Raw genomic sequence first — 25254 nt, 5'->3', positions numbered from 1 at the left:
TTATGTGGCATTTGTTTTTCTCTGCGAAAGTTTGTCAATAAAGTTTGTCCTGCTTTGACTTGGAGTTTAACTTATTGATGGGAGTCTATGGTCTATGGTGGTCGCGTTATAACTCCCTTTACTGGCTCGATCTTAAGTCTAAGCTCTCTCTGTGCCTTTGTTTGTTTATTTTCCTAGCTGGCAGCAATTTGCAGCTCATTTTGCCCGCCTAAACGATGGAGCATTTCTGTTAATTCTGTGAACGCCTTCATTTGCTTAATGGGCGCACATTAGTGGGCATGGCAATGGGGAATTTTCCCAAAATGGCAGCGTGCCGGTCCGAGCTGTTTCATAATTTTGTGTGGATGGAATAACTCCATTGCATAATGGTCGAGATGTGCGAAAAAATTGGCCACAAGTCGTGTGCACTGACCATGACCATGCCGGCTCCCATAACAATAAAAAAATCAAAAACAAACCCGAGATGATCAGTAGAAGACGAAGAGCGACCACTTGGCGTTGATGTACAACAATTTCCGTTATTGGGCCATGGGGAGTACATTTGGGGCCCCAGCTGATTATTGTATAACTAGATGAGGTTGTGCCGCGGTGGCCTATAAAGCTCTGGGGTCAGCCGGCCAGCGGGCTCAGTTGGAATTCGCACACTTGACCAACATGTTGCTACTGCACACCGGCTTGATCCTAGTCCTGCTCCAACTTGGACTCATTGCTGGCCATGACTTCTCGCACGTTGGCTCCGCGGAGCTCAAGCAGTTCAAGCAGTGCGTGCGCGGCGCCAGTGGCCAGCGGCCCAGACTCAGCGAGTGCCTCGGGCGTTCGGCGCTCAACTTCATTCAACGCGTGGAGGAGAGTGACAATGTGAGCTTCGTGGCGGATTTTGCATCGGTCAAGAGCGACACTGCAGCGAGTAGATCCCTGGCCAATGTGCTGGACACGGACCCAGTGGACTTTCGTGGCATACTCGAGAACGCAGGCGCTGTCATGGGTCAGCGCAGTCTCGAGTGGCACATGGACGCACTGTATCCCGGACTCATGTTCAAAATTGGACCCACAACGGATGCCAACAGCGTGGCGGAGTTTGTGCTGGACGGTGCGGGCGTGCAGGGTGAGCGGCAGTTTGGCCACGAAGATCCATCAGCGGGTAGGCAAAAATATTCATAAATATTTCAGCATCATTTCTAGCTTAACTTTTGTTTCTTTTGTATCTGCAGGTCGCCTGCTGGCCAAGCAATATCTGTTGCCCTTTCTGCTGGGCCTCAAGTTCAATCTGGTGGCGCTGGTGCCCCTGCTCTTTGCTGGCATTTGCTTGCTGCTCAAGAAGTCGCTCTTTCTGGTCAAGCTGGCGGTGTATGTCAGCAGCTTCCTGGGCCTGGGCGGCGTTGTCAGCTCGTTGGGTGGATTGGGCGGCCTGTCTGGCGGTCTGGGCGGCTTTGGTGGCCTTGGCGCTGGCTCCAGCTTTGGCTTTCAGGGCCATCGACCTGTGGGACACTTTCCCGGCAAGACCACAGTCTTTGGGCATGGCGATGAGCTGCATCATCAGCAGGAGTACGATGTGCACGAGGCCTCGCCCTACCGTCGCAGCGAGCGCAAAGTTCGCTTCGAGCAGCCCCGAGCTGCTGCAGACAACACCGAGAAGCCTCATTCACCCACAGAGGATCGCTTCTATGAGTTTGAGCAGCAGCGCAGAGCCAGCAACAAGCTGGAGCCGGAGGACACCTTGATGAGGAGCAACTTCCAGGCGGGGATGCAGGGCTGGCAGGCCGTGGATGTGCGTTCCCTGTAGGGAGACGGGGGCCGCCACTTAGCCCAAGTCTTAGCGCAATTAATGTTAGTTTGTCACTAGAGTAAAACGCTTTCCAAAAATGAAAGTTTTCCGGGGGGGAGGGGAGATTCTCTTTGGTTTCGGCGTTTTTGGGCTGCTTCAAGGTTCAGCGAGCCGCCGCCGCAAAAACGTTTCTTATTCGATTCCTATCAAAAGTGCTGCTTTGACAAGCACCTTAATTGGCACTCCCAGTCCGTGTCTATAAATAATGAGACGAACTGGCTTCCAGGGCTATTTGTGGTTCAGCAAGAGTCGCGCTCGCTCGACAGACAACAATGTGGCGCGTGTTCCTGGTGCAGTGCGTCGCCTTCGTGCTGGCAAATGGAACATCCATCAGTGCGTGGAGCCCCCGCAGTGTGGGCAGGGTCATAGCTCAGTGTCTGGGCGGTGCAGAGGTGTGGCAGTGCCTGGGCGCGGAGAGCGAGCGAATGCTGGAGTTGGCCGCGCGGGACAACAGCAGCTGGCAGATCAACGAATATCTGAGCATAGAGCCGCCGCCAGTGGCGGAGGTGCAGGCCCGCAGTTTGGAGTCTGGACTCACAAGCAGGCTGTTGCAGCTGTTGCAAGGACGTGCGCTGCGGGTGCAACTGCCGCGACAGCTGACCGTCGCGAATGGCATCGATGAGGCCGAACTAGGCACGGATCAAGGTACTTATTCGCTCGTAGATGATAAAATCGATAGGATTGTGGCAGGATTTGGTAGTTTTGAGGCTCCGCAGACAACTGGCGATAAAGATAAGCACAAAAAGAAGCACAAAAAGAAGCACAAAGATACAAAGAAGAAAAAGAAAAAGAAAAAGAAGAAAGAGGCAAAGAAAAAGAAGAAAAAAGAGAAGAAGAAAACTAAAAAAAAAAGCACTAAACATAAAAATAAGAATAAAAACAAATGCTCCAACAAAACAGGTCGCAAGAAGAAGGACAAAGATAAGCACATGGCCATGATGGGCGGCATGATAATGATGGCCACGGTGGCCCAAATGTTCCTCGGCAAGGTGATCCTCATCGCCGGCTCTGCCTTCGTAATGGCCAAGATTGCGCTCGTCATATCCCTGCTGGTGAGTAACACCGAACAGAGGAGCAGCAGCGGATGGTGGCCCAGTCGTAACTCATTGGCGCTACGCCTCTATTTGCAGGGCAGTCTAAAAAAGGGATCGGCTGGCCACAGTGGTAGCGGCAGCGGCGGCCCCGAGCACGTGATTGTCACCAACACGGGCCACAGCCACGAGAGCGGCTGGCACCGCAGCATGCCCACGCACGAGTACAGCGGCGGTCAGCTGGAGGAGCCAACACATGCCCATGATCAGGGTTATTATGCCTACGAGATGGACACCTTGAAGCGGCGACAGTTCCAGCACCAACCTGAAGCAGAAGCAGAAGCAACCCGTGGATTTGTCTAGTATTTTAATTGCTTTTGATCCTTGATCTGTGGTAAATGTAACTACGATAAAAACTAAACCTAAGCTGGAGGAGGCTCTCGGGCGAACGAATGTAAATACAATAGTTCTCATGCAGATTGGAAGTGTGATCTTTGGTTGAGTACGGGCCTCGGGGTTCCTATCGCGACACCTTCGTAGAGCTGGCGGCAGCAGCAGCACCTGGAGAGCCAGCAGCCTGCGGCATCCATGCCTGGTAGGCCTTGTCCTGCATCATCATCTCGTCATCGATGCTGCGATGGTAGGAGCCGCCGCCAGAGTCGTGGCCGCCCGAGTCGTACTCCCCTTGGTGGCTGGTGGAGTAGGTGTGGCTCTGTTGCACCTGCGGATGCTTCACAATCTCGTAGGTGGTCCGCTCGCCAGCGTCCTGCCCGACGAGCTTCCTCAGTCCAATGATGGCGCTGATGATGAGCGCAATCTTGCCCACAATCAGCGCCTTGCCAGCCACAATGGCGATCGAGTGGTAGGCCATCTTCAGTATGGCCGTCTTCAGCAGCACGGCGGCAATGAACGGTCCCAGATACTTCTTGTCATCCTTCTTCTTGTGGCGTCCCTCGCTCTCGCTCTCGCCCGGGCTCTGGCCGTTGCTGTCCGCCTCCTTGCCGGACAGAAAGTACCCGAAGAGCGACTGCAGCCAGTCCTGGCTGTTGCGCTCCCCAAAGTGCAGCAGTCGCGGCAGATTCACCTGCAGCTGGTGGCTGTGCACAAAGCCCAGGAAACGCTCTAGCAGCAGCGCGTCCAAGCTCTTGCCGGACATCTGCTCCAGGTCCCGATTGTTCAGCTGACTCTCCGCAATGCTGGCGCGTGCCGTGCGCGTGTCCTGAGTGCCTGCAACACTCTCGCGCCTCACCAGACTAACGCCATCCACAATGCTGAGCTGCTGCACCTTGAGTGCGCGGCCCAGCAGTCGGGCGCCCTGCACCTTGCAGCACCAAAAAATATCCTCACTGTCCGCACACTGTCCGTACACGTGGCGCACGGTGCGCAGGAGTCCGCTGTCCCCCGAGTGGCTGCTGTTCTGTGCCAGCGCCCAGCTGATGCTTCGATGTGCCAGCAGCAGGGCCATGAGCAGGCACAGGCGCGAGTCCATTCTGTCCATATGTTTGCCTGATCCTTGCTGTGTTCTCTCTCTTTCTCTCTCTCTCTCTCGCTCTCTGGCTGTAGCTGCTGCAAACTCTCTTGGCCAACTGATCTTGTGCGCCAGTTTGTGCACCAAATTTATACACTTCACCTTGCCACAATTAGCCAGGCAGCCGTTGCATCCAGTTTTGCTTTTGTTGCCGATGCCTCGCTGTTGGCTATTTAGAGCGTAATATGCATGATAGCAGCCGCCTGCCGCAGTTGCCACTGCAGCAAAGCTTCGCTGCAGATTTAGTGCAGAGCAGAGCCAGCGAAGCAATTGCCGGGGCGCATTTGCCGCAATTAGCTCGATCTGGCAGCGGCAATTATTTGGAGTCTTTATATTGCCAGCGGTCCGCCGGCAGCCGCCTTCGACGCCCACTTTCATCGGCGAGCTGTGAAAAAAGAAGAAACGAAAAATAGAAATAGAAATAGAAATAGAAATAGAAATAGTTAGAAGCGGGCGAGAGCTTTGCCTGTGGCATTCATATTTATCCATTCGACACGCGCTGCATAGAAACCGAAATGAATGCTGCCTGAATGCCGGCTGTGTCTTTGTCTGTGGAAAATTGTAGAATTGGCAGTAGAGCCAATGAAAGTGCAGCCAGATCGAATCGTTGATTTTGGTGCCAGGTAGAGGAACGAAAATATTTCATGGAATTTGTTTCATTCCAACCAAAGGAAGTCAATTTGTAGACCTAACTCCGAGGTGCTTAAACACTTTGACGGAAAACAATAGGCCATTGAATTTATTTATTTGTTCTCCTCATTTCTATGGCAATATTTAAGTGGCAAACACTTATTTCTTTTTACTATTTCCAAGTGTAAATACAGTCCTGTCACTGCTGCATTTTCCGCAACTTTTAGTCGTTTCTTTCTTTCTTTTCTGTGCCTGCTGCAAATATTTGCTCTCGCCCTTTGCCCCAGCGAATTGATGCTTCCGTTTTGGCAAACACGTAGGAGCTGTGTGCCTTACGCTCATAATAATAAAATTGTTTAATTATTCAGTCAGCTCCTCATTGACTGAATTGTGTGTGGGCAATGGGCTGGCACGTAGTCACACATTTTTAATGAAATTATTCAATTATTCTGGGCTGATTAAAACGCAGTTAAGAGCTAAAACTTCTTGCATACAAACCGGTTCCTCGGCTGAGTTTTATCTTCCCAAAGTCAGGCATACTTTTGGGCGGCTGGGAGAAATGTGAAAGTACTTGGGGGATTTTCGCTCAGTGTGGCACAACGAGCGGGCCAACACCTTCGCATCGCATGCATAATTTATTCCAGACGCTTTTCATTTGTGGAATATTAATTACAAACAAAAAGAAACTCCCCCTAATGGGGGGGGGGGATTTTCACGTTTATCTCGGCGCAACATGCCACAAACGGCCGGGAAAGTGGCATGCCACAGATGTACATGCATCAATGTTTGATTTGTTGCAGAACAAACAATGAACTGAATGCTGGCCACAACACAACACAACACTTGCCGCTGCCATCGATAATTTATGATAATTCGCGTTTCGGCCGACACGCAATCGAAAATCCCACAGCCCACATCCCCTGCTAATGGCCCAAAACAACGCCTGGCCAGTGGCCAACAATTTGCTGTAATTGGCAAACAGCAAGAAAACACCAAAAAAAAAACACAAACAAAACGCTTCGTTTGGCTTAGTTTAGCCCAACGATCGATGGGCCAGAAACAAACCAAAAACTCTGACGACGGAACCTGCCTCTGTCGTAGATCGGCACGAAGCATTTATGGCCTTTGTTGCAACGTTTTGGGGCAGAAGGCACCATTCTGTGTGTTTGCTTTGGCTGGGAAAACTTTGCTTATGCATCTCGATGCGATTCAATGCAAAAAGCAATTGCAATTGCATAAAAGAAAAGCTTTTGCTGTGTTTTGTTTTTGTGGCAAACATTTTTCACTTTCACTTCTCTGTGTTGACATCTGAGTCCCCCGCCAAAAGGCAATCTTCGGACGATGCACAGGTTGAGATTAACCCAGCGGCACAATCAGACTCGGAGTTGCAGTTGGGACGTCCCACCCTCGCCGCACTCTCTTCAATCAAATTAAGTGCTGGCGGCCAATTACGTTTCACTCTGACCCCCCGACAACTGATGAACTGCAGCCGTGGAAAGCCAGCCGATCCGCTTCAGCTGTCTTGATGAATCTACAGCGACTTCACGTTCAAGTTGAAGTATTTACCCAAAATGATACATTTGTTTGTTTGCGTTTCCCATTTTCACTTGCCCGCAGAACGAGCTCCAAGCCAAACTCAATTTTGTGTTAAATTTCAATTTAAATTCCGCCTGCGGCACATATTTATATGTTTTTTTTTGTTGTGCACTGATTTAACTAGCTGCGAAATGTGGCAGAGTGCCCAAGCGTGGCGTGTCCTTGTCGCTGTTGTTTCCCATCTGTTTACAAATGTAACTTAATTTTTGGCGCACAAAAAACACTCAATTATGGCAGTAGATTCAATCCCCCGTCGCAGGACAGCTGCGAACATTTTTGTGGTGAAATTTTTGGGCATGCGAATATGAATGGAAATGCAAAGTTCACAGCCATGTTAAATGCCAATCCAGAGGGTTGGGGGGAAGGCCTCATCAATCAATGTGGCATGCCGCAACACAGCAACAACTTTGAAATTGCCATTGAAGAGAGATTGCCAAGAGATTTTCACAGACAACAGCCCCAAAAGCAGCATTCAGCATTCAGCATTCAGCATTTTCGTTGGCAACATTTTAAGTGAATTTAATGCCTAGCCTTGGCATTGTCACTCCATGCCGCAGGCCACAGGCCACACTCCACTCCACTTCAGTCTGTTTGCGTTCATGTCCAGCTTCAGCTTCAGCTCCATGTCCTCGTCCTCGTCCATGTCGGGCTGTCGGGCAAAACAAAACAAAATTTCATTTCATTTCAGTTGCTTCACATTATAATAATTTCTGGTCGCTGCAGACAGCTGGCGCCCGGGGCGGCTACTTAATATCGGACGGGAACAAATCTCACTTGAAGCATTTTTGTGGCAAAATAAATCACAGTTTGAATATTTGTCTCGGGCCCTGGCCAAGTGCGTTCCTCGGGTTGACAAATGACCCGAGCTTAACCCCTTTCGCGCTGTACCAAAACTTATTTGAATCTCCGGTTCAATGAACGTTGAAGGCGACGACGAGGAGGACTGCCCATGGATGATAAATTGAAGACAAGGCGAACGTGACAACGTGGCCGAAAGAAAAGTGAAAGCAACGGAAGCGGAGAGAAAATGCTAGCACAGGAATGGACCAGCAGGCAGCAGCCAGTTTTTGGCAACCTTTAACACAGCCGCCAGGGGAACGGCAGCATCAGAGTTCACTGCCACGGCTTGGTGCATGTAAACATGCAACGGGAGCGGGAGTGGATGGAGTGGATGTTCGATGAGACTTTCTTGCGGCAAAAGGGCAGTCATTCAATTCCATTGTCATTTGGCTGCGACTTGATGGCTCGAATTAGACACAAAGACATTGGGGTTGAGTGGCCCGACCATTACGCACTTTCGCGGCGACACATGAGAACTTAATTGGCAGCACCGCAAGCTGCAAGCTGCAAGTCGCAAGTCGCAAGTCGCAATTAATGTGGCGTGTCATTGGTCAGCGGTGGAAGATGGACCCTGGCTGACCCGGACAACATCTGCCGCAGCTTTGGTCGCGGTGTGAGGCGCCAAAGAAAGCGAAAAGCAAACGCATAATAAACGCTAACGGTGAAGAGTAATGAGAAAATGCTTGGCCACGATCCACTGAACTGGGCTCGGACCTAGCTGTATCCATCCATTCATCCATCCACCATCGTTCCCCTCTGGCAGTAATGAATAACGAGACCCTTGCGACACACCCGCAGACACTTTGAAAACTGCAAGTGGAATTGCATTGATTGCACTCACAAACTCAGACCATTGGGAGTAGCCACGCGACATAAAGTAAATGGCCAAAAGCCTAAACAAACAACAAAATATATTGGCTGGCGGCTGGACTGTCTGTCGGCTTATCGCGCCCGTCAGCACTGATCCCACATAAAAGTTAATTAGCGTGAGATTTGTGTGCGAGAGCGAGCGCGGCAGGCGGTAAACTTTGATTAGCGTCAATGTAGCGTCAAGACAAGCGATAAAAGCCAGCAGCAGCAGCAGCAGCAGCAGGCTCTGAAAAGTAAGTAAAACCCACACAGACAGACGTACAGCTCTCGCAAGGTATTTTCTTTTCGCTTTCTTTTGTTTGGGAAAATTGCAATTTTTATTGCACAAAAGCTGGGGCTGTGAACCTCAGCAGCAGCAGCAGCAGCAGCAGCAGGGCCCGGGCAGGGAAATAGAAATAGAAAGTTTTTGTTGCGGTGCGGCGTGCTCGTGGGTCAGTGCGGGTTCTAGGCGAAAAAAAACAAAACAAAAAAACCGAAAGTTAATTGGCCGCGCAATGCTCGTAACCCGTCAAAGGTTTTCGCACTTCCTCAAGAATTCAGAACAATCTGCGCTTGCTCCCAGCTTGTTGTTGTTTGTGGCTGTTTGGCGTTTGACTTTCTCTGTTTCTCTGAACAAATTTCACACACACTTAAGCCGCAACAACTTCCAGCCAGAGGAGGCAGGTGCAGCTGTGCCGAGCGCTGTGGTTGTTTAATGAAGCGCAATTCTTCTTTTCATTGTGCGAAAACTAATCGCTGTGGCTAACTTTTTGGCGGCTTTGTAGCTGCTTGGATTTGAGTCAAGTGTTGATACATTTTTTGTGCAGCAAACCAAAGCAAAACCAAATCATAGCCAACTATTATTTAATTTAAAAATCCAGCTGCAAGCGTATTGCCCACTTCGACTTCCACCCATTGCCATTGGTGTCATGTTTTTATTTTGTGTGTTTGCCAGGCCTGGCCTGGCAAAGTGGCACGGAAAAAACTTTGTGGAACATCTTTTTGGCCAGAGAGAAATGGGCAAGGCGCGGCTACAGACGACGGGGCTGGGGGGCTGTCGCATGGCCTTGCCAGCTGGAAAACCGCAGAGGAGGAAGACAATTGAAATTGTTTCACATGCGCTCGCGCAGCTTCAGCAGCATATGGATATGGCTACGTGTCTGCCACTGTTGGAGAAACGAGACTCCAGGGCGGAGGAAAAATCTTTGGCATTCGTTTTGGGTCTTTGCATTGTGGCTGCAAACGCAGCCGCTGCTGGGACATGGATAATGCGCACCTTGACGGACATTTTGACAGCTCAAGCCGAGAAAATGCAACACAAACAATGATGCACTCTCGAGACTCTGTAGAAAAGGAATACTTTAAGTATTCAGCACGGCAAGCGCTGATGGAAACCGCTTTATGTGCGTCCAATTATATTCAAAAGAAATTGTACAGAAAAAACACACGTAATCGGATACAAAACTAAATGAATTTTCGTTTGAAATACATTCAAGTACGCCCAAATTATAATCCCTTTTAATGAACTTGTTTGTTCTGTGCTCAAAAGGAGCACCCCTGTTGTTGCACAGTTTCTGGTTCAGTGCCTTCTTAAAGGTTCCTTTCTGGCAACAAAGCTGCCCGTAAATGCTTGCCACCTAAACGAAAGCGAACCCAAGTGCTGCCGCGCCTCTGGCTGTGCCCTGTGTCCGCTCGGCGGGCAGTGAAAGTGATCGAAGATATCTGAATGGGTAGCCTGGAAAGCGGCAGGCATAGAGATACTTTGCCCAAGTGCCGTGATTTAAGGTGCAATGCTGTGGCCAACCCAGTAGCCGCCGCCGCGGCCATTAGTCGAAAATCTATGTGGCCGGCGGTGCATTAATTTGCCTGTTTATTAGCTGGAAAATTGGCAACAAGCCCCGCGGCACATATCCCTTTTTGTACTCAAGCTTAAACTGATCCACGGGCAAACATTCAGAATGAATTTTCCTCGCTTTTTCTTTTTGGGTGAAACGTTTTTTGTTTGCTGCCACAGAGAGAGAGAGAGAGATAAACCACAGCTTTCTTTCCGCTTGAGGTAAAAGCACGTTCTAGTACTTGATGGCCAGATAGTCGCAGGTACTAGATACAAGGCCACAGCTCCGCATATTGCCAGCTCATGCTGACCCTCTGGCCTGGCTCCATTGCAGCTGCATCCATCGTATCATCGTTATGGATGGGGGGCACCGATCTACCTACATTGTAGGGCCATTAACACCCTCGTGGCCCCGCGGCATTTGCATAATAAAAAAGCAAAATGGCAATTTGTAAGTGTGTAGTAGCTGGCAGTGACTTTCTTTACGGCCAAAATCGAATGGCGAAAAATGCTAAAAAGCCAAATTGAAATTAAAGTGTCAACCGCAACGGGCAGCAGTGGCAGTGGCAATGGCAGTGCCTGATGGCCAAAACGGCAAAGAAATAACAACAAAAAAGTCAAGCTCCTAATATGTTTGGCCATAAACATCGAAAGCGATGCGCTGCCTGGAAAAACTCGTCGAAACTAGTTGGAAAATGCTGCTGGAGGTTCGCCTTCGCCTTTGCCTTCGTCTTTCTGGTTTCCAGTCTGGGCTCCAGTTCATTGAGGAGATCATCAAGCCCACACATAAGTATTTCCAGCAGTCAAGCACGAGTCGCAGCTCAGCCACGAAGCCACACGAAGCCACACGAAGCCACACGAAGCCGGCAACGAGTGGCGAAAGAAAAATCCAAAAAGTGCGATTAAGCGCCGCTTCGGGAGGCGAAAGAAAGGTCTATAAAAGAATAAAGCGCGCCAAGGCTGGGCATCAGTTTGATTTGAACTAGCAGCCAGACCAGAGTCCAGAGACCAGAGAGCTCCTGGCCAGATTAGCTCCAAGGATTAACCCCAGCAACCATCTGTCTGTCTGTCTGTCTGTGTGTCTGTTTCGCGTCGTGTGCCGCGTGTTCGTCGTGTTGTGTGAAGTGTGTGGAAAAGTGCAGCCAGGCAGAATGACATTCAAGCAACGGCATTTGCATCCGCTGAGCCTGCTCACCCTGTGCCTGCTCACCCTGTGCCTCGCCAGCCGCTGCGAGGCGGGCACCGAGCAGCTAAGCAATTTGTCAGCGGCCACCGCCAACACACAGAGTGCCGGGGCACGCACCTTGCTGCGCGTCTACGATGAGTGCACCCGTGCCGAGGCCGGATTCGTGCCATGCCTGAAGAAGAAGGCCATCTCCTTCATTGATCGCCTTGCCCCCATCGATGCCATAAACGTGGCCGACGGCATTAAGCTGGTCCGATTGGAAACGGCACCACGGCCAGCGGCCACCGCCACAAGTGAGAACGAGCTGCTGGAATCCTCGCTGCCACGTTCCGGCAGCGAGCGCGATGCCAAGCTGACGAACATGCTCACGGAGCGGCTCAGCTACTTCTTCAACGGCCACTCGCTGCAGGTCAGCTTCCCCAAGCTGACATCCGACGAGATTGGACGTGGCCTGGAGGAAGGTAAGCACTTTCTGTGGGCGGTCTAAATAATGTTACCGCTAACACACCCCAGTATCCATGGCGCGTAACAGTGACATAATTTGAGTCTGTGGTCGGTAAAGCGAGCTCCTCGGTAATTGCTGGCTCCACGGGAGGTGGTTATTAGAGCTGCAGCAGCCTCGTAATGATATCTTTGCCAATGACATTGGCTGACTATCTGCGGCTGACTGCTGTCCCACTTCCTTTGCTTATCAGGCCTGGCATTCTCTCTCCATTGTATGTTAAGAGGGTGAGGAATCGTTGTTGCTGCTGGGAAAATGCGCAATTGTTTTCAGTTTTATAACGCACTCACGAGAGAAACCCGTTCGGCGACTGAGGAATGAGGAATGACCCAGAAAAACCTAAGCAAACGAACAGCAGCGACAGGCAATGACAAAAATGTGAGGCCAGAATTTCGTGTTGGCCAAAAAAAAAAGAACGACATAAAATAAACATGACTTTGGGGGGGTAAGCTTTGCAGTAACCAACACGAATGTTTGATGCTCTTGAGAGGCAGTCGCAGAGGAAGAAATACTCATGTATATATGATCAAATAATTCTCAAAAATTACGCCACAGAGGAGCAATCTTCATACCGAAATTATCAAAGAAATCTCAAAAGTTAGCACTTTTTCCCCTGTAGAGAGTTACTCCTCTATCCCAATGATCTTCTAGGGCTTTCAGTGTACATCAAACGCTGAAACTGAGCCACTCTTTGCCATGTCATGACCATGTCAAATGGAATGAAAGTGCCAGCCGAGCGAAGTTTCTCTTGGGCCATGTTAAACACGACTCCTCGAGTCCAGACCAAAAGACTTTTTCCACTGCCATTGGCAGCATTGGCATTTCCATTTGTATTTCCATTTAAATTTGCCGACTTTTGAATCAATTACAAATTTGACACGAGCACTTAGAGCTGAATGCTGCATCAAGATTTATCCATGGCCATGAAAAGTGAACTTACTTTCACGCCACATGCATTTTTAACTCTCCTACTTTCAAATCATTGATCAACATCTTTAAATCGATCGAATACGAGTTGGCCAAACACTTTCCCAATGCCGCAGAGCCACAACCATTTTTGGCCAATACTTGCAGCAATCGAAGCCTGTCCCGAGAGAGCTGGTTATGACTGCAGCGACATCATCTCGCATCTGCTTAGTTTGGGCCTCGCATTAGTATGGACACTTTTGGTCTGCTCATTGCCACGGCCATATGCAATTTTTTGGCCTTGCTTGCAGGCAGGTGAAACCGCCCGAAGTGTCCCTAATGACTGCATCAAAATGAAAGCCACACACGGTGCAGCTGCCCCGAAACGAACGAAATGCTGCCGCAGCAAAATATTCTCACACAGCCTTTGGTAATTGAGCTGCTGCCTGGCACTTTCACCAGCTTGGGAGTCACTCGCAGATCTGTGCCCCCGCAGTAGGAAAAAAAAGGAAAATTATTAATTTCTCTCTCTGTCTCTTTGCAGGTCGCGGCAAAATGAAGAAAATGATGGGCATGATGATGATGGGCATGGCCATGAAAATGATGGGCATGATACCCATTGCCATGGGCGCCCTCTACATACTGGCTGGCAAGGCGCTGATCATCTCGAAGATAGCCCTGCTGCTGGCTGGCATCATCGGCCTGAAGAAGCTGATGTCGGGCAAGTCGTCGGGCGGCAGCAGCTCGGGCTGGTCATCGGGTGGCGGCGGAGGCGGCGGCGGTGGAGGCTGGTCGTCGGGCGGGGGTGGCGGCGGCGGTGGTGGCTGGGACAGGCGCTCCCTCAACGAGGCCCAAGAGATGGCATATCGTGCACACAAAGAGAAATTGGCGCATCCACAGCTATACCATCAGCAGCAACAACAACAAAATCAACATCAACATCAACAGCAGCAGCTGCAGCCGCTGCATTCGAAGTCGTCGGCGCCACAGGTGACCAAGTCATAGGACGGAACGGAATGGAATGGAACGGAACGGAACGGGCTCGGGGCCGGGCATGTGAAGACAATCTATGGGGGCATAGCTAGGGAATAGCTGCATTTATCTTGTGGATAAATTACGAGCAGACTACGGTGCACACAGATTGTAATTACAAGTAGATACATAGGCACATACATATTACATACATTTATACATACATACATACATACATACATATGTGTGTATGCATACATAACTCTCTTTTTGCACTTGCACTCGCGGCAGACAAGCAGACAAGTAGACATTGATGCGTTTTCTGCAACGGTTAACTCTCCGCCCAGTGGCACCCATGGATACAGCCACTGAAATGTATCCAGAACGTGCGTTCCCACTGTGGCCTCTGTCCGCACACATTTCTTCCTCTAATGATTAGTATTCGCTTTAAATCGATTATTGCTCGTCCACTATGTAGTGTCAGTGGCAGTGCTCAGTTCTCTGCTCCCCTCTTCTATTTTCTTTTCTGTTCCGCTCTGAACTGATCACTGTTTCCCCCTTCCTTCTTCTCTCTGCATTTGCATTTACAGCTAACCATCTGAACTCTGCCACTGCCTGCGCCTCTGTCGCTGTACTTGCTCTCTTTGTGCCTATGTCTCTCCTCTCTCTGCTGCTCGCTTCTCCTCTCTCTCTCTCTCTCTCTCTCTCTCGCTCACTGCTAACTGCACTTTTCAATTACTTCTCGTACTTCCGCCTCTGCGTAGTCAACTGCCAGCAGCTACCTGCTACCGTTCCTTACATCGCCCCTCCCTCTCCATAATCTCATTCTGCCAGCGCACACCACACATTAATCTTAACTTGTCTCTAACTGTTTGTAGTGTCTAAGTGTAATAATTTATTAATATTTATTTAACTTATTTATTTAGTAGCGCAGTAAGTGTAAATCGCATGTAAGCAGCAAAGTTTGTAAGAAACATAAAAGTTAAACACAAAAAAAATATATAAAACATATAAATAAATATTTACATAAATCAAGGAAATCTCCTTTCAATAAAAGCCGCACACCGCGCCCTTTAAGCTGCAAGATTAAAGGTAAAGTTCACCCGAAATACAACTTCCGTTTGCCCTATAAAACAGTTGCATCCCCGGGCATCCATAAACTCCACTCCACAAGTTGTGAGTGTGTCCCTGGCTGTTTGTCCCATTTTCGGCTGCCTCTTGGCCCACGTTTATGACTCTCTTGCTGCTGGCTGCCGGAGATTTCAAGCAAGATACAAGATGGACCAAAGTTCAACTGTGTAAACATTTGCACGACATGAAGAGCAAAGGCAAGTCAGAGAATAAAGATTGCTTCAACAAGCAGTAGGAACGAGGCGAGTATGCTCCCCCCCCCAGACTTAATCACAATTGGATACTCAGGGCTTACTGCCAGGGAACGGCACACATTGAATTAGGATAAAATTAATCATCATCCAATTAGCTGGTTCCCTTGTACTACGAGTATATGCTGCTCCTGTGGCTCCTGTTGTCTGTCTTAAGCAGCCAACGCTTTGTACATAAAAGAATTTGTCTTCCGGGCCGGCATTAGTGACATGGACTTGGAATTAAAGAGACAGAATAAGGCATACATAAAAGCGCTTTAAAGATAATAATACTTAGATTATGCCAGGATAAAATTACTCATGCTCAACGGCTAATAAAATAAACTTAATAAACCCATTTGCGACATTTATTTATTTTATTTATAGAAAAGTCAGTCCGGCCCGTTCACTTTTAAGCATATTTAAGAGGTGCTTAAATTTTGGTTAAAATTTATTGTCGCCATTAATTGAAGTTAGACGAAACCTGTTAATGGTTGGAAGACTCCAAAAATCTCCACCAATTTGGACAAACCCTCACCAAAATAGTTAAGCAATTAATTATTGTAACTCTGTTGAGAATGTTTCAAAAAGACCCCCATGATCACCCTCACAAATCAATGAATAATTAATAGCTAAATCAAGGTCAAAGAAAAAGTAAAATTATTTGTTTTAAATTATTGACTTTTGCTTTTTTTTATTGGTGCGACGTCGCGCAGTCTGTGATCGAATCTCAAACTAGTTTTTGGCTAATTTGGGGAGTAAAATCAATTGAACAAAGACGCTTCATGGGAAGTTTTTGGCAGGTACAGGTAAACTGGTTTTATATCTGGATTAGGGCTAAATCTAGCGGAAATCGGAGTAGGTTGGACTGGGTGGATGTCTACTTCTTCTTCCACCAGCCGGACTGACTGCCATGACCGCCGCCGTAGCTGCTGCCGTAGCTTTGGCCACTGCCATAGCCTCCTCCATAGCCTCCTCCATAGCCTCCACCGTAGCCACCACCAACTCCATGAGTGGTTGTGATGACCTTGTAGACATCCACGCGAGAGTGACCGCCACCATAGCCGCCTCCGTAGCCGCCTCCGCCGTAGCTTCCTCCCGAGCTGTAGCCACCTCCATAGCTGCCGCCGCCATAGCCTCCGCCATAGCCGCCTCCTCCGTAGCCGCCGCCTCCGTAGCCGCCGCCATGTCCGCCCTCAACGCTGTTGATCACTTTCACAATTTGAACGTTGCCACCACCACCGCCGCCGCTGTACCCACTGTAGCCACCGCCGCCGTAGCCACCCCCGTATCCTCCGCCATAGCCAGAGGAGCCACCGTAGCCACCGTAGCCACCGCCACCGCCGCCCTTCAGCAGACCCAGCAGTCCGGCATTTGTGGTGGCCAGAGTCGCGGCCAGCGCCAAGACACATACAAAGAACTGAGCAAAGGACGAAAAATGGGATTTTGGTTAGCTGATTTCTGCGGGGCGTATCCTCACTCAACTCACTTTCATGTTAGGGGAAACAAACGAACGCACACAAAGCGCAAGCAGAACTAATGCCAAATGCCAAACGCTTTTCGGTTTAATAGTCGACTCGCACAACCACAATGAAGGTGTTTCTGGTGTTTCTGGTGGAGCGCTTAAATGTCGCACACGCTTCGCCGTACAGCCACGGCCTTTGAGTCAGCCAAGTGGCTTTTGGGTAGTGGTGCAGCGCCCCCGAGGTGTCTGTGTGGCCCACAACCGGAGATTGTGAGCGAAATTTAATTTATGATTTCCATTATGTCGGGGCGTAGGAAGAGTTGTGATATTTTCTGAACTAGTTTCTATATAGCACAGGAGAGACAGCCGAAAGCGAGGCGATGAGACAGCATAAAGTGGGGAGCAGTGGAAAGGCAGCGGCAAGGCCAGGGAGGCGAGGCGGTGCCAAGGGGCGCGGCTAGTACAAGTTGTTAGCTCATCAAAAGCGGCAGTCAGCTCAAGCACATGCAAATGTTAGGTAATAAAAAATAAATGCTTCAAATGCTATCTGTGTGATCTCTGGATTGCCAGCACAAAAGACAAGTTTTAGTGCAGTGAAAGAGTCTTCCTTCTGGCACAATCAATCATGGGCAAGCTGTTAATGGCCATGGCAATTTCAATTGAACACAATTCGAGTCTCTGGCATTATCTGCTGCTGCTGCTGCTGCTGCACGCTGCCTTCCATCCATCATTTTGGACTCTCAACGAATGGAAGAACAAAGCCAATAGGCAATACGCACAAAGCCGTGCTTTCAGCAGCCTCAAGTCTGCATTTTCTATGCATCCAAAACGCCAACACATGTCCCTAAAGCTACACAAAAGAAACAACTTTAAGCCCACACTTGCAGGCTTTTGGAATGGCTTTGAAAAGGAGTTTCCAGCTGCAATAAAAGCCTCTGGGCATGCGTGATACAATGAATAAATCTGCCCAAATGTAGACCACATTGACAGGCCAATGTTCATGGAACTGCTGCAAAGTGTGCCACGTTTTTCGGCTTGTGTATAAGCCAGCCACATGGCGCCCAAGAGTATGTTTCAGATGCCAACAAGTGCAATACAAATTCATATTTTTCCATGGCCCTGCACGCTTGTTGCTGCCGCCGCTCACCTGTCGTGGCCCATCAGCCATTAGGAGAGATTAAACGCATGCTGGGCACTTGATGTGCGTATCCAACAGAGTGAGATGTTGCACAGACAGACGCAGAGACAGCATAAGTGGGCTGCCATTAGCACGCACGGAGACCAAATTACACGAACTTAAGCATTGGGCACACTTTCACAGGGCACAGAGATGGGACCAGGAGATGGACATCCAGCTACATAGAATGCCAGCGGAGGTGCCAGCCTGTCAGTTGGCCTCTTGCCGTTGAGCGTGCAACAGGGCAGTCGCAGGGCAACGATGCAGAAAAGTGAAACTATTAAGGCCCAGAGTCAGAGTCAGAGTTTGAGTCAAAGTGTACCATTATCGGGCCACAAGTGCGGGGCATTGTGTTCGTAATTAAAAGGGCAACGCTTCAATGGGCCACACAGCACGTGTAGCACACTCCACGAAGCATCGAACGGTGAACTTGCAACTGGACAAGAGCCCAACCCCACTCCATAACAACTAATGGCAAGTGGCAAGTTCTCTCCACGCCTGACAGACTACGTGTGAGAGTTGCTGTGTGCCTGCAATCTTGGATCAACTCAGCGATCAAATGGGCGCTTGACCACAGCCCAAAAAGCCACAATCAAAGTGGGAGCCACTTTTGGGGAAAGGCCGTTAAATCACTCAACTAAAACGTTCATAAAATGTCGAATGTCTTGTAGAATTTCGACTGCAAAAACAGATCTGGCAGAGCGGCCTCAGGCAGCCCTCAGTTCGATTCTAAGCGGCGTGCGGAGTGCGTGTGTCGAGTGCTGAGAAAAAGAGCCAACAGAGGAGGACCGACCATGTGGCAGCGTGTGGCAGTGCTTGTGCTTGGCATTTATGTGCTCATAACAATGAAGGCGGCAAGGGGCAGCACCAGCTCCAGCTCCAGCAACAATCGCTTTAATGGCGGCACATCCGGCGGCATCCTCGCGGCACGGGCCAAGGGGCAACTACAGTTGGAGCTGAATGCGTGGCAGCCATTCAGGCAGCGCAACAATTGGCTTATCCTGCAGGCAACGGCAGCCAGCTCAGTGCAGCCGGAAAGCGAGAACACCAACAGATTGTTGCCACAGCAACAGCAGCAACAGCAGGAGCAGCTCCAACGACTTCCTGTCAATTACTACGCCTACAATCATCGGTATAATGAGAGTGTGAGGCAGAGGGCTGTCAGCTCACCTTCGGCAGGCGGAAATTACAAACAGGCGGAGGCGGAGGCGCAGGCGAGCGATCCTGCCAGCTATGTCCTGGCCATAAGCCAGCTGCCACTTGCGGAGGCGGAAGCCGAACCAGCCTCAAGTCTAACCAACTCTGCCCACGCAGCCGATAAGCTGGAAGATGCGGCAGATAGCGACGCCAGCAAAGACACAGCTCTGGCTGGCATCCAGGCGTACTTGCTGCCCTTCCAGCGAACTCTGCTCAAAGTGCGCAACTTGTGCGACTCCCTGGGTACGCTACTCGGCGATGTGCTGGAGGAGGAACCACTGCAGCTGCCGGCAGGTGGGTGATTAAACACCTCGGGGGTCTGCGGCCTGTGACTGACCGTTTAATTAACTAACCAACCAACTAAACAGATCTTCCTGCTGTTGCCCAATTTGCAGATGAGACCAGATTCACTTCAAAGGAGTCGAGCCCGCGTCTGGCATTGGAGGGCCGCAAGCTGAAAAAGTTGAAAAAGAAATTCCAAAAGCTGCTGCTGCCGCTGCTGATTGCCTACAAGCTGAAGTTCCTCACCCTCATACCCGTGCTCATTGGCGGCCTAACACTGCTCGTCGGCACCACGGGCCTGGCCGGCTTCTTCTTTGCTCTCTTTACGGCCGTAATGAGCCTGAAGACCACTGGCGGCGGCGGCCATGGCAGCAAGGCAATTGTCTTGAAGAAAATCTGATGTGTCGGCAGCGTTTAGTACGAATTAAGATTTAGCTATTGATTAAGGTTAGTTAACAGTCCGCAGTCCGCAGTTCGTCCCCTCCTCCCTCTATTCGTAGAAGCAATTCGATGAAAGTTCGTTGCTCTGGCTGTGGGCTATAAAAATGGACTTCCGCTGAAACAAGTGACATGAAAGAAGCAGCAAAAAGCAGCAGGAAAAGTCCTGGCACAGAACTCCCTAAAACCCTCTTTAAATTCAATGCTTTCGCGGCTTAAGCAGGGTTTCCCCAGCCGCTGTGGTTATGCCCGGCAACCGGATGCCAAATAAAAGTAGTGCCGACACCGGACTGGCCATAAATTACATTCAGGCAGCTGCCACAGAGCCAAACGGAGAGGCAGCGACAGCAAAAGAGCTTTAGCTTATGAATCTAAATGACCATGTATATGTAATGTAATACATTATATACTGTAACAGTTACATGTACTCCTACGCTAAGTTCATTTGGCTCGTCTGCTTCGTTTTGCGCACAAATTCACTTTGTTTGTCATTTGATTTCCGTTGGCACTGCAGCATATTTCTTTTTGCTTGGATTTAATTAAGCGTATTTATACAGACACACACACAAGCAGCAGACACAAGAAAAAGCTTCAATTTGTTGCCCATTTTGGCTCGGCTTAATGCGAAAATTATTAATGCACTTTTAATAGAATTTCCATAATTAATTGCCAATTAATTGCAGAAAATAACCAAAATACCCAGGAAACTTTTACTTTATCAAAACTTTTTTATATTTGTAGTAAATGTATTTCCATTTATTTAGCATATTTATTAAATTATTTAATACTCAAACTAATGCGATTTTAATTGGTTCCAAGAACTATTTATTTTTGTGAAATTTTAAACTTTTCGCAGAACTTTAAAAGTAGTCCAAAATTTGCATAATTAATCGAAATTAGCAAAAGAGTCCTCGCTGGAGCATAGATCCCTGCGTGGTGCAAGCATTTGCACAGATTTGTGGCAGTTTTCAGGCAGTTTAGAAATGGAAAAACGTTTCCAGCCGTTGAACCGAAACGCGGCAGGGAAACTGCCACGAAAATGAAGAGTTTTTACTTGTTGATGGCAGCGACAAGTGACCCACGACGAGTGTGGCACACACAAGCAAGGCAATTGCCGTTTCGTTTATTAAACTGGGGGAAAATGTAATCTGTCCGTTCACGCTCAAGTAAGACTGAATCGAAGCAGCGGGCCCCTGCCCCTGCCCCTGCCCCAGTGTGCAGTAGAACCCAGAAGTGGCCCACCGAAGCGGCCAGCAAAAGAACTTGCAGCCCACCCCCGGTTGCAAGTGCAACCAAGTGCAACGATGAGGCGGAGGAGGGAGCGCACCGAGCATGCCCCATTACCATTACCGGTTGCAGTGGGCGCAGACTTCTGCTCAGTTGGCTGGGAGCTGTGCAACGGTCTAAACATGTTCAACACTTCGCTCGCAATTGCAGTTTTCCACTTGCTGTGTGCCGCGGTGTCCTTGGGCGTGGTGCACGGCCATCTGCCGCCTGCCGTGCAGCTGGGCGGTGCCATTGTGGCGGCCGTGGAGCAGGATGCCGAGCAGGAAGCCGCCGCCGCCGAGGAGCAGCACCAGCACCAGCACCAGCATCGAGTGCAACGTGAGTGGCTGCAGACTGCCGAGTTGCAGCTGCAGAAGCTCCTCAACGACCAACTGAGTGCCGAGGAGCTGGGCAACATGCTGGATACGTGGATGACAGCCGAGGCAGAAGGTGGGTTTGGGGCAGCATTTCCTCGATTTCCATTTGCTCAAGTGGCTCCCCCTCCCCCACACAGGTCGCGGCAAGCATCAGCAGAAGAAGCAGCAGAAGAAGCTGGCCAAAATGCTGTATCCCGTGCTGGCTGCCGCAGCTGTGGCCAAAATCGTACTGCTGCCGCTGGTCCTCAAGTGGCTGACGGCGCTCTCCACCTCGTCCTTTGTCATGGGTAAAATCGCCCTGGCCACCTCCGGTCTGCTGGCCCTCAAGTGGATCATGTCCAGCGGTGGGCATGCCAGGGATCGTCTCGAGATTATTCACTCATCGGTGCCGGCCTTCAAGGGCTTGCACGCGCTCGCGGCCCACGGGGATCTGACGCCCAGCGACAGCAGCTGGATGCCCATGCGGCCACCGTACATCCCACTGGGCGTGACCAAGGAGCATGGCCCAACCTTCTACAAGCCTTTCTTATAGGCAAGAACAAGGGAGACAAGTGTTAGTTCATAGACAAATAAGGCCACGTAACTCCCGACTTCATCATCAATTAATTAGCACATCAAATGCCGCACTGACGTTACGACCCAGCGCACAAAATTAACAGCATTGGCCGAGCCGCGTTGCCGTTATGCACATAACGGCTTATTGCGCATGCCAGAGACCAGAGACCTCGATCGAGCAGCGACCACGGCCAAGCCATCACTGTCAGCGGTCGTTCGGCACTTCCGCAAGTGCGTGCGCGTGTTGCAATGAAAGCAGACAGCCTGGACAGCAGCACGGCCAGCACGGCCAGGGTTATGTAAAGCCCAAAAAAAAACGAAAAAAAATTAAAGTGAACCAACAGGTTGTTGTCACCAATCAATCAGCATGCAGCGGCGACTTGGGAGGCCCGATAACACTCGTGTAGCATTAACCCCAAAAAGATTGAAAGTATTCCCCCCCCCCCCCCCCCCCCCCCCCCCCCCCCCCTACTTCCATCTTCCTCAGTCTTACAACCATTTATAGGTGTCTGTACATAACCGAACAAAAGTGCAATTTATCTAAAACTCAAACACACAAATAAGAGCTTAAAAAATAAAAGTAGAAACATAAAAGTTTAAAAAAAAGTTAAAAAAATAAAAAATAAAAAATAAAAAAGTTAAAAAATAAAAATAAAATTCCTTCAACATGTATTCTGAAACACGATTTACTTTTATGAACATTTATGAACATATATTTATGAAATACTTTTTTTATAACTCTTTATCTAAATTTATCTAAATAAATTTCAACTTATCTAAAACTCAAACACACAAATAAGAGCTTAAAAAATAAAAGTAGAAACATAAAAGTTTAAAAAAAAGTTTAAAAAATAAAAAATTAAAAGTTAAAAAATAAAAAAAAAATTCCTTCAACATGTATTCTGAAACACGATTTACTTTTATGAACAATATTTTTGAAATACTTTTTTAGAACTCTTTTTTTGTATTATTAAAATAAAAATTGATATTAAAACACATCACATTCAGTTTTTAGTAAAAAAGTAACAACATTTCTGATAACAAAAAAATTATGTGACAAATCATATTCAATTTTTGTTCGATTTTAAAAACTTTTACAAATGAGTTACAAAATTTCGGATGCTAAAAAGTAGTCCTAAAACTTACATTCATTTTTTATTATAACACAAATCGATACTAAACTGATTTAAATCAAAAATAGTTTAAAAAAAAATATTTTAAAAATCTATAAGTAAATTCCCTCCCACTAGGACACTCATTTGCAAGCCTCTAGCGGCTCCACGGCTGGCTGAGTATAATTTGACTCATTGTCTGGTTGCTCGGGCTACGCACATCGCGCCTCCATTTCCGCGCGGAGCCAGTGAAAGTTGTAGGGCGGGCGGCCATGCCCCGTGGACGGGGCCCATTCCATTTGGGTAAACAGCAGAGACACAATTGCAGGTGGCAGGTGGCAGGTGTGTGGGGCGTGGGGCGTGGGCAAAGGGTGGGGCAAAAGCGACAAGCGACAAGCGTCAGCGAGGTATGCGCATGCTTGCCGCGTATCTAACAAATCGATCAACAAAGCAGCAACCCAAAAAGACAGACCAGCAACCACAAGGCGTATCTTTATGGCGACGGCGACGGCGGCGACTTCTTTCTAAGTTGAGACGTTGAAAGTGAAGCTGAGAGGCAGGCCTTGGCATGGCAATTAGGCTGGAGCGGGAGACGTCAGCGGTGCTCTTTGGCGTTGCCTTTTGTCAGCTCGCATCTCGCATCGCGCATCTCTGTCTGGCTATTAACAACATTCTCTGACTGCGCAATGTTTGCGACTCTCACGAGATTACTTAACCAGGCCATTTAGCATAGACAACAGTACGGACAGAGCCAGAGCCAGAGCCAGAGCCATAGATGCAGCCACAATGTCGGGCCGGGCTTGTTGTTTGAACATTTGTGTCATCAATTTCACTTTCTTTCGCGCTCAGGCGGATGGGGCTAAACAAAGCGATGGCGATGATACTTAGGCCCAGACCCAGGCACTGGCTGTGGCTTTGGCTTTGGCTGTGGCTCTAAGTGATCCCACAAGCGCCCTTAATCATTTTTTCAGGGGCCACAATGGCAATTGCTCTGCATGCCATTTGTCCAGAGTGTGTGGCAAAAGGGAATTGAATTTGTTTTGGGGTTAAGCTGGGAGCAAGGTAATGGCTATGAATACACAAAAATCCATGCAAACATGCACACAAAATCCGTTCCACTCCACATTGGAGCTGCACTTTCTCAGCCAGACATCGATGGCTGCCTGCCACAGCGACTACGCACAATATTGACTTTTCATATTTGCACAAATGAAAAGAAAATCAATTTCACCTGTTGGCATTTTTTTGGTTGCGCTTAACCCAAACAAAACATAAAATATCTCAAAGAGTTACAAATTTTGTGCGGTTTTTGGCTGCGGCCTTAGCCGGGAAAAGGCGTGGGGCTTGGAGCTGAGAAAAAATATAAAATATTTGTAAGCAATTTGGCCTGTCCGTTTGTTCTTTGCCATTCCAGGAAGAGAGCTAAGCCCCGGCGCGTGTTTATCCCCTAAACTAATCAAATTAAAATTCTCTGAAAACTGTATCTCAGCTGTTTGCGAGAATATTGGCTGGCTCCTCCTCCTCCTGCTGGCCAGTGTGATGGAATGCCAAAAATTCTGTTGGCATGTCGATGGTTGGATACAAAAACACGCAAATGGGTCAGTGGAACGTGAGGCAAAGGCAGCCGAAAACGGCAACTGCAAAACTCGTGAAGCTAATTCGAAAAGCAAACGCACATGGGCAGAGGGGCAGAGGGGCAGTACGGGGCCACACCCACAAGCTGCGAGACGAAGGAAAGCGGCAAGTGGGAAGTCGAGCCAATTGCCAATCGTTGCTTAGGCCAACTTGTTGCCGGCTAATTGAGCGACGCCGCAGCAACAAAAAAAGAAACGAAACTAATTGACTCTGGATAAATAATGAAACGAATGCCTACACTTTGTGTGTGAGTAAAGAACGCATTATGTGGGGGAGGCAGACATGAGAAAGGTTATCAGAATTGACAGTTATCAAAAGCAGAGACCAAGCCACAGAGCCACAGAGCCACAGAGCTAGCAAAAAGAGAAATTGTTTATGATTGGCATTTAGAAACTTTGTTTGATTTGACAGCAGTTGGGGTGGGCAAAACTCGTAAAAATCCAGCGATAAGGTCTCGGATGGCGGTGCCGGGCAATCCGGTTTGCGCAGAGGGGCGGCGGCTGGCCCACTGCAGATTGCAAAACTCAATGGGAATTACATAACTTTCACTCAAAGCAGCGCTGACGCGAACTGCGAACTCTGTTGTGGCGTCAATGAATGGAGTAGAGCGAAACTGGATCGGGGACGGGGACGGGCATCATCATCATCAATGAATGGAAGCTCTCGGGAGGGCCATGCAAATGTTTGCAG

At 48.9% G+C, this 25254-nt stretch overlaps 6 protein-coding genes across 6 annotated transcripts; 4 read left to right on the top strand and 2 right to left on the bottom strand.

Moving 5' to 3' along the window:
* Positions 1 to 654: 654 nt before the first annotated feature.
* On the top strand, positions 655 to 3219 carry LOC117583134. Its single transcript, XM_034271324.1, has 5 exons — positions 655 to 1141; positions 1212 to 1768; positions 2227 to 2470; positions 2726 to 2877; positions 2956 to 3219. Exons 1-5 carry the CDS (start codon positions 655 to 657, stop codon positions 3217 to 3219), a joined length of 1704 nt encoding a protein of 567 aa, XP_034127215.1.
* A 17-nt stretch (positions 3220 to 3236) lies between these two features.
* On the bottom strand, positions 3237 to 4760 carry LOC117582833. Its single transcript, XM_034270888.1, has one exon. It carries the CDS (start codon positions 4352 to 4354, stop codon positions 3377 to 3379), a length of 978 nt encoding a protein of 325 aa, XP_034126779.1. The 5' UTR covers positions 4355 to 4760; the 3' UTR covers positions 3237 to 3376.
* Positions 4761 to 11118: 6358 nt separating this feature from the next.
* Positions 11119 to 13886, top strand: LOC117583130. Its single transcript, XM_034271321.1, has 2 exons — positions 11119 to 11780; positions 13272 to 13886. Exons 1-2 carry the CDS (start codon positions 11285 to 11287, stop codon positions 13730 to 13732), a joined length of 957 nt encoding a protein of 318 aa, XP_034127212.1. The 5' UTR covers positions 11119 to 11284; the 3' UTR covers positions 13733 to 13886.
* A 1834-nt stretch (positions 13887 to 15720) lies between these two features.
* Positions 15721 to 16629, bottom strand: LOC117583115 (keratin-associated protein 19-2). The gene is made up of 4 exons (XM_034271300.1): positions 16550 to 16629; positions 16321 to 16480; positions 16175 to 16209; positions 15721 to 16030 (listed from the first exon to the last, which is right to left on the bottom strand). Exons 1-4 carry the CDS (start codon positions 16553 to 16555, stop codon positions 15941 to 15943), a joined length of 291 nt encoding a protein of 96 aa, XP_034127191.1. The 5' UTR covers positions 16556 to 16629; the 3' UTR covers positions 15721 to 15940.
* Positions 16630 to 17964: 1335 nt separating this feature from the next.
* LOC117583079 lies at positions 17965 to 20269 on the top strand. The gene is made up of 2 exons (XM_034271255.1): positions 17965 to 19193; positions 19295 to 20269. Exons 1-2 carry the CDS (start codon positions 18497 to 18499, stop codon positions 19579 to 19581), a joined length of 984 nt encoding a protein of 327 aa, XP_034127146.1. The 5' UTR covers positions 17965 to 18496; the 3' UTR covers positions 19582 to 20269.
* A 759-nt stretch (positions 20270 to 21028) lies between these two features.
* On the top strand, positions 21029 to 21794 carry LOC117583241. The gene is made up of 2 exons (XM_034271463.1): positions 21029 to 21335; positions 21400 to 21794. Exons 1-2 carry the CDS (start codon positions 21029 to 21031, stop codon positions 21792 to 21794), a joined length of 702 nt encoding a protein of 233 aa, XP_034127354.1.
* The last annotated feature ends 3460 nt before the right edge of the window (positions 21795 to 25254 follow it).

The sequence above is a fragment of the Drosophila guanche genome, unplaced genomic scaffold (assembly GCF_900245975.1).
Source record: "Drosophila guanche unplaced genomic scaffold, DGUA_6, whole genome shotgun sequence".
Taxonomy (NCBI): Eukaryota; Metazoa; Arthropoda; class Insecta; order Diptera; family Drosophilidae; genus Drosophila; species Drosophila guanche.
Note: the sequence above shows the minus strand (reverse complement) of the source record. Positions and strands in the feature narration are given on the sequence as shown.

Coding starts and splice junctions, on each gene's coding strand:
- LOC117582833 (XM_034270888.1), bottom strand. CDS start 4,354: ATGGACAGAATGGACTCGCGCCTGTGCCTGCTCATGGCCCTGCTGCTG.
- LOC117583115 (XM_034271300.1), bottom strand. Junction 16,210..16,320: donor CTACGGCGGCGGTGGCTACA/GTGGGTACAGCG, acceptor ACGGAGGAGGCG/GCTATGGCGGAGGCTATGGC. Junction 16,031..16,174: donor ATGGCGGCGGCAGCTATGGA/GGTGGCTACAGC, acceptor TATGGAGGAGGC/TATGGAGGAGGCTATGGCAG.
- LOC117583241 (XM_034271463.1), top strand. CDS start 21,029: ATGTTCAACACTTCGCTCGCAATTGCAGTTTTCCACTTGCTGTGTGCC. Junction 21,336..21,399: donor GATGACAGCCGAGGCAGAAG/GTGGGTTTGGGG, acceptor TCCCCCACACAG/GTCGCGGCAAGCATCAGCAG.
- LOC117583130 (XM_034271321.1), top strand. CDS start 11,285: ATGACATTCAAGCAACGGCATTTGCATCCGCTGAGCCTGCTCACCCTG. Junction 11,781..13,271: donor TGGACGTGGCCTGGAGGAAG/GTAAGCACTTTC, acceptor GTCTCTTTGCAG/GTCGCGGCAAAATGAAGAAA.
- LOC117583134 (XM_034271324.1), top strand. CDS start 655: ATGTTGCTACTGCACACCGGCTTGATCCTAGTCCTGCTCCAACTTGGA. Junction 2,471..2,725: donor CGAACTAGGCACGGATCAAG/GTACTTATTCGC, acceptor CCAACAAAACAG/GTCGCAAGAAGAAGGACAAA. Junction 2,878..2,955: donor CGCTCGTCATATCCCTGCTG/GTGAGTAACACC, acceptor CTCTATTTGCAG/GGCAGTCTAAAAAAGGGATC.
- LOC117583079 (XM_034271255.1), top strand. CDS start 18,497: ATGTGGCAGCGTGTGGCAGTGCTTGTGCTTGGCATTTATGTGCTCATA. Junction 19,194..19,294: donor ACCACTGCAGCTGCCGGCAG/GTGGGTGATTAA, acceptor CCCAATTTGCAG/ATGAGACCAGATTCACTTCA.